Source organism: Antrostomus carolinensis, unplaced genomic scaffold, assembly GCF_000700745.2.
Source record: "Antrostomus carolinensis isolate BGI_N321 unplaced genomic scaffold, ASM70074v2 scaffold23544, whole genome shotgun sequence".
In the NCBI taxonomy this organism is placed as follows: Eukaryota; Metazoa; Chordata; class Aves; order Caprimulgiformes; family Caprimulgidae; genus Antrostomus; species Antrostomus carolinensis.
In genome coordinates, this window is record NW_010309004.1 from 354 (window position 1) to 7,805 (window position 7,452).

General features: G+C 48.6%; 1 protein-coding gene across 1 annotated transcript in view; it reads right to left on the reverse strand.

Moving 5' to 3' along the window:
- The window catches only part of LOC104523409 (protein-arginine deiminase type-2), a gene marked incomplete at its 5' end in the record, with an annotated part of 6,812 nt that extends 151 nt beyond the window's left edge, over positions 1-6,661 (reverse strand). Inside the window, 10 exon segments of the mRNA XM_010165972.2 lie at positions 2-85; positions 517-645; positions 820-905; positions 1,727-1,820; positions 2,865-3,009; positions 3,284-3,435; positions 5,721-5,828; positions 5,907-6,018; positions 6,194-6,297; positions 6,483-6,661. Coding sequence (XP_010164274.2) covers positions 2-85; positions 517-645; positions 820-905; positions 1,727-1,820; positions 2,865-3,009; positions 3,284-3,435; positions 5,721-5,828; positions 5,907-6,018; positions 6,194-6,297; positions 6,483-6,661 — 1,193 coding nt within the window.
- Positions 6,662-7,452: the final 791 nt, after the last annotated feature.

A 7,452-nucleotide genomic window follows, 5' to 3' on the forward strand; every position in this document is an offset into this window, starting at 1 on the left:
ATCGCTCCAGGCAGCATTCACCTCCCACCATAGGGCCAAAAGGTTTGGGGATGCCCAGGTCCTTGGCCAGGATGATCATGGTGACCTGTGAGGTGACACAAGGGGAGCATTGTAGCATCAGGTCTGGCTTCTGTGATCAATAAAGCTAAAGGAAAGCCACCAGCCACTCACCTCCATCAGCCTCACCCCAAAAAGGGACATTAATGCCACTTTTGGCAGCTGCCCTTCAAAACCATCATTATTTTCCATCTTTTTATCATTAAAATACACCCCATACCTTGCAATTTCACCGCTTTGAAAGGTTTTCACCTCAAAACTATGTAGGTCAACCCCACTGCAAACAACACAAAGCCACAAAGTTATGGTAGACCTGAGCTTATCCGAGCCTGGCCGGAGATATTTTTGTTTTCTGGGCAGTTGTAAATATTGTGCTTTTTTATGACAACTTTTAGGACTTATCCTGGCTGAATAAGCTGTTTTTTTTGGGGGGACCCAAGGAGCAGGGACCCTCCTCACCATGTTGGGGAAGTATGGCATGGCTTTGCCCTGCTTGTCGAGCTTGAAGAGAGCTGGCAGGTCGATGATGTCCTCCTCCATCAAGCCCAACTCCTTCTTGAGGATATCTCTGTTCCAGTCGATGCAGCGCTGGAGGAGATGGAGAAGAGCAGGTTGAGATGGAGGATACATGAGCACAGTCCCCAAAAACCATCTCACATAGGAGGAGACCCAAAATGTAACACCTCCCTTAAGGGTTTGCACACCACCCTGGGGCAGTTATTGCAAGAAATAGAAATTATTACCAGAAATATTGATTATTACCTGGACATACTGATTCTGCTGCGCCAGGATGTCGTTGGAAAGGACCTTGTTAATGGTGACTCGTTTTGTGTCTGTCCCTGAATACCCTACAAATGCAAACCCCCATCAAAATGAAGCAGGGTTAGCAGAAGCTTGGCTTAAGGCAGGGTACAGAGATGGAAAAAGTCCCCAAAATCCCAATTTCCTGAGCTTGAGGCTGCTGGGAGTCCCAATTCTTAATTTATTGGGAAACTGAGTGGGAAGAAAACCTCTGCTCTCTGGAAAAAATCATTGGAAAAGTCCTATCATCCGTCCTCCTTCCCACAGGAATTGTTATCTGCTGTATTTCTCCACTCCATAAAACCAGAGCTGCCACCTCCACAGAGACCACCCCTTGTTTGGGGACACCCAGGTCCCAGACGAGTGGCAGTGACCCAGAGGGACCCGTGGAGATACAAACACCTTCCCCCAACCCCATCACAGGTGGATGATGTTCAAAACCACAATTAAAGGATGCCCAAACTGGCACACAAAACATCACTGCTGCAGGGAGGGAAGGCAAGTGAGAGAAACGACGTTAATTTAGGGTGACATGAGAGCCCCTGGTTGTCCCCACTCTGTGCTGGAGCTCTGCTGGCATTTAGAGACGCTCCATCCCACCAAGCAAGCATCCCCTCCATGCAGAGGGTTTTATCCCTCCCATCCCACTCTCTTTCCCAAAATAGGGCTTGAGGAGGTTGGCTATGGTGGGCTGGCATCCCCTTTGCCAGCCATGAAGGACAACCGGGTGGGAAAATGTCCCCACGTCCCCCCGATACCCTCACGTCGGTCAGGTGCTGCCGCCCTCGAGCCGGCTGCTCTGCGGGGTGGCTCCGGCTGTCTCAGCCGACATCAAAGCTGGGCTGAAGCTGCCCTGCTGTCCTCTTGCCTTTGAACATGGTGGCTTCTCCCTGGCCCTCCTTCTGCTTCTCCCGAAATAGCCGGTAGCACGCCACAGGGCTGGCCATCAGCATCCGAAATCGCTGGGGACAGATGGGAGGGAGACCAGTCACCAAAAGTGCCTGATCTAAAGCCTTGGAAGACCTCAGGGGCTTATTTTTGCAAGGAACTTGAGCTTAAATCTCTTAAAATTAGACATTTTTTGCTGTTATTTAGTGTCTTTTTAAATGTAGTGCTGAGGAGATAGATCTGAATTAAGTGTGATGATTTACACTGTTGGCAAATACCCACTTAACCACACCCTGAGGGGTTAAACTGCTGCTGGGACAGGGAGGAAAACTACAGCCTGGCTGCAGCTGGGACCAATCCTGCCCACTCCAGGTGGGGTATATAAACCCTGGGAGGGGGTTTGCTGGAGGTTTGGGGTTGGTGAGGTGTGTGGTTACTGTCTAAGGTGGGATTTTTGTCTCTGGGCTGGTATTGCAATGCAGGAGGGGACATAGAGCAAGTGAATTATCATGCTCTGACTTTTTTTTCCCTCCGGGGAGAAGCCAAAAATCATCATTAAATTAATCCTGTGGAATTGTGAATTTGTGAGGTCTGAGTCCTGTGTGTGTGTGCTGGCTTGTTTGTCACTCCTTGCTGGAGTGCAGGAGGCTGCTTGCTGCAGTCCTGATGGCTTCTCTTACTGGGGTTTAGCACAATTTTGGGGAGGGAAGAAGCATGGAATGGTGGGTTTGTGGGGAGCGTGTGCATAAATACTTCTCTTCTGAACCATCCAGGGAAAACTCTTGTGTCAGAAGCAGTAAAAACAGTGCTGAAGGAAAAAGCAAGCTTCTGAAAACATCTGGGAGATGCTGAGCAGCTGTCAGCCCATGTGAATATTGAAGTTTCAATTTCTTGGACAACCTTTGCAGGTATATATATATATTTTTCTCTTCTATTTATGTTGATTATTAGCTCAGCAAGTCCCTTTTTGTGTTCAGAGCCCTTGATTTTGCAGATGAGGTAAGAACAAATCCTGGTTGGAACTGGTGAGGAAACAAACTTTAGGGTTTTCCATAGAGTTAATCCTAATTTGCATCTGGGAAGAGAAACCACGGAGCAGCTCGGAGTTTTTGAGGTACCTTTGTGTCAGAGGTGGGCACAAAAGTGACGAACTCATCGACGTGGCCCACGGACAACCAGTCGGAGTAGAGCTCGATGGGAGCCTGGACTTGCTGGGCGTAGAGGAAATCCCTCACCACTCTGGTCATTCTCCTTCCTGCGGATCTGGGAATGAAGGGAGTAAGGGGAATAAATATTTATAAATACTTAATATTTATGCATCAATATGTCTGTACACATAAATTACTATCAAGGTGGAGGTAAGAAAGGAGCTGCAAATGTGAGGGAGAAGATTTGATACACCCACTCCATAGAGCACCAGATTTACAGCTGGTCAGGGAATAATTAATTAAGGCCTTTAATATGACTTTTTTTTAATGATATTTAGGGGAAATGGTGGTTCCTTTGCTCCCAAACACATGAATTTCCCATCTCTTACGTGGGGAAGCTGCTGCCAATGAGGATCCTCCCCAGGGGATATTCCTTCCCTGCCACAGTCACAGGTGGGCTGACCTCCAGGTTGCCAAAGGAGTCGAGGCTGGTGATGGCTTCAAAGAGGGGCTCTCTGCTCACGTAGCCAAAGTCGGGGCCCTGGGGAAAGAGAAATCACTGTGGGCTTTGCCCTGAGTCCTCCCTGCCTCCACACATTTGGTTTTATCCTTCCTACTGGGCTCAGACCTACTCCAGTGGGTAAAAATATCCCCATGGATGGTGAGAAGCTAAAGGAAAGGCAAGAGGATAAAGGTCCCTGGGTCATCTGGGCTCAGTAATAAATGGCAAATGCCAGGGGCAGAGCTGGGGCATTGAGCTGGGGAATGATCTCTTCTGCTATCTCAAAGCCAATGTTTAAGTGTGTTGGCATTAAGCTAATTAGGTGCTGGGGTAGCCCTGAAGCTGAGTTTCTGGCTGGCTCTTGTCGAGCCAGATGAACTTCAACCCCTGAAGGTAAATCCACCCCAGGCATAAGAGCCACCCAAAGGGCTGCGCTTCACTTAAATCCTATTTAAGCCTTGATTTTCAGGACTTAATATATCTAGGATTTAAGGCACTGTGCATGCAGGGGGAAATTAACCCTCAGTTGCGATGTGCCAAGGTCAAATACCCCAGGGTGAGATTGCAATGCTAAAAATGGGGCAAAAATGGCACTTGTGGGACAAAGATCCCACCTTGAACCTGTCCTTGCTCTCTGGTTCAAGTCAATGTGGGCTTGGAGCTCATGACAGGCCCCTGAGACAAGATCAGGTATGGGTTGGATTTGCATTAAATCCCAATCATTTATTAGGGTTGGATTTCCTTAGGGGTAAAGCAAATAAATGTACAGGTTGATAAAAAATGAGCAGGAGAGCTGAGGGGGTGTGATTACCATCTAGAAATGGCTTATTTTTTTTAAATGGAGGGTGTTTGGAGAAACTGGGATAACGAGAGTGCAGTAGAACTGCCTTTCCCTCAGGCTCCCCGTACATTTTTTGGGGTGCATATCTGGAAGATGATTGGGGGGGGGGGTCAGATCCTTCCCTGGATGCTTCAGGAGGGACTGAGGATGAAACACCTGCTCTCCACTTATTTTAGTTTAATAAACCACAGAGCCTGTATGGTTTCAACTGTCAAGGCGCTGGTTCATCCCAGGTTTGCAGGTTACATCCAAGTCCTATCAGTTCCAGATTGATTTTGAGGGGCTAATTCCTTCTCGTCTCCTTTTTCCCTGGCGCGGGGTCCTAAGGGCTTAGGGTTTGGCTGGGGTAAGAGGAGGACCCGGCCACTTTTATGTTTGGCTAAATATTCCTAACTGGAAAATGAGATTGGAAAGATAGGAGTGGGGATTAGGGGAAAGCTTCAAAGCAGAAATTGGAGTAGAATGTGTTCGCAGCTCCCAAGGTTGAAATTGCTTCTTTAAATATGAAGCAAAGCAATTCCTAAAGAGGGCAGATAGGAGCGGTCGCCCGGAACGGATCAGCACGCTATTCCCACAAAAACCTGCTGAATCCAGGACTGCATGTACTCATTCCAGGCATGAGAAACGACATATTTCAATGCTTTTTAAAGTGCTTAACCTTCCCTAAAGTGACATGTGGCAAAAAACCAAAGTGAGCTACCGATACGCTGCCTTCTTCTCCCATTACTTCTGGAGACAAGAGTAAGGCTAAGGCTGCCCAGAAGGGTCTAACTGGGCTTACGGGGTTTATTGGTGGCTACCTGGGGATGTCCTGCCCTTTCTCCAGGGCGGTATCTCAAAGGGATGATTCAAGCCATGTTTTTCCCATGCTGGGCTCTCCCAAAACACCCTGACCAGGGTCACTGATCTCCCAGGCAGATTTCTTTGCACGTCATGCCCGTGGTTGGCCCTTTGCCTTGGCAGAGAAGCTCCACAGGGATGTTTTTGGCAGCTGGCTACATCTTACTGTCTTCCAAGTGAGTAAATTGACTCCTCTGACACTTTCCTTTCCTACTTGGGAGCTGCTGCATATTCACAGGAGCAGAGGAGGAAAGGAAAAACCAGCTCATTGCTCTGATACTCGGGGTGAAGAAATCCTCTCCTGTCCCAGAGCTTGACAAGAGTCTTTTGTTCCCAGAGGCATGAGGTCCTCCTTGTCCTTCTCAACCAGCACTTTCTGGATAAAGGATTTTCCAGATGGCTGGGATGTGGATTAGGTTCTAATTCTTGGTTTGAGGTGGCTGAGGCTGTTGGTGTCCTCCCAACTGGTTAATATCTCCATGCAGTTGCATGCAGAGGTGTTAAACTCTCATTTTTCAGTTAATTCATTGGAGGATCTCCAAGGAGCCAAGTACAAGTGGGGTTTTAGGAGAGATTAAATAGGTTCAGCATAGAAACCTTCAAGCTGCTCCTCAGGCAATGAAAGCAACTGTCCTGCTCTTACCAGCAGCTCCTTGATGGGGCATTGCTCCAGCCCTCCATTTTGAGGGGAGTCCAGCACCACTGGGAAGCTTTTATGGGGAGCGTGGGTGTAACCAAACTCAATCTCATCCTAAAGAAAGGAGGAAAATCCACATGGGGCACATCTGCAGGGAGAGAAAGCTTTGCTCCCTCTCTGGTGTCCACCTACCTGCATCCAGCGGTCTCCACGGTTGATGTAGCCAAAGCAAAGCTTCAGCTCACAGCCAGCCTTGTTCACCAGGTTTTTTATCTCCTTGATGAAGAGGTAGTTGTCCTTCACGCTGGGAAAGTGGATGGCAGGAAGGAAGAAGATGAAGGGCTGCCAGAGGATGGATATGTCCTGCAGGCAGCTGCCTTCTCTGCCCATCACCTCCCCAGCCTGTCTCAGTGACCTCTAGGGAGACTGTGGGGCTGATGGTGATTTGGTTGGGTAGACATCATCCCTTGGACCTTTACCTGCAGACGAAGACGTTCACCGGTGCCAGAGTATTGGGTGTCATGATCCATGGTGCTACCCTGAACACTACAGTGTCGGTGAAGACGGGTGTACGGGGGATACCCTGGGGGGAGACAAGCAGAAATTGGGGACTTTCTACACCCTCTTTACCATTATTCCCCCCAAATACCCTCCCCTTGAGGTCATTGTTGGGGGTAAATTAATAGAGACCACTCTCCATTCAGTCCTCACCCCCTTCTCCATGCCCTTTGGGTTGTTGCACCTCCCTTTCCCCTGAGCCCATCAGACCTCAGCCAGGGTTTCCAGGAGGCTGACATGGATGGAGACCAGCCCAGAGAAGGTGTCATCAGGAAAGCGAAGTCCCTCGACGAAGAAGTCGAGTTCAGCTGCTCCCCCGGTGTACTGCACGGTGTGGTACAGCTTCCTCCTGCCCAGCACGTGGACGTAGCGCTGCCCAAAGAAGGGATCTGCAAGAAGAGAATGGTGAAGGTGAGCAACTTCCAAAGCTTCAGTGGTAGTTTCAAGCCTATTTGAGGCTTGGTGAGGAGGTACCACAATCCCTCTGTGCTGGAGCTTCTCTGCCTTTGGGTGTAGATACAACTTCACCTGGCAGAAGTACCTTAAAACAAGAGTTAAAGGGCTTGTAGTTTTGCAGTCATGCACAAGAAGGGTGGGGAAAGATGCCTCAGCCTTTTCTTAGGTGGAACCATCATTGAGAAGATGTTTTCATGGAGTTTCTACCCTTTCAACCTTCTTTGAGCTGCCATGGGATGGCAATGCTACCAAACCCTCTACCAACAGAGTGCTTCTGTGTTGGAGGACAAGACCAAGCTACTTAATGGCATGTTTCTAGGCTGGATGAGGACTTTTGGTTCCAGGGAATAAATCACTGTACCCACAACAAGGAACAAGGAGGAGAAAAAGTGTGGTAGAACATGTTGCCGTCATGGATAAAGCATCTGGGTGTTGGGACACTTGTGGTTTGTTGTTTGTTTGGTTGGGTTTTTTTGCTGGATGACCTTGGATAAATGGCTTTATGGCCCTGTGCTTCTGCTCGTTATCTCTGAAGTTTTCCAGTTGATTGAGAAAAGATTCAAGGCTGGAAAAAATCTGGAGAAGGGAAGCTGAGGGTATGATTTGATTCAGAAGTGCTGTTTGAAGAGCATGGAGAAGACAAGGTCGGAGAGGGAAAGACAAGAGCTTGCAGGAATCTCAGAAGCACCCCAAAGGAGGAGGGAAGGGGGCAGAGGAGGAGGAG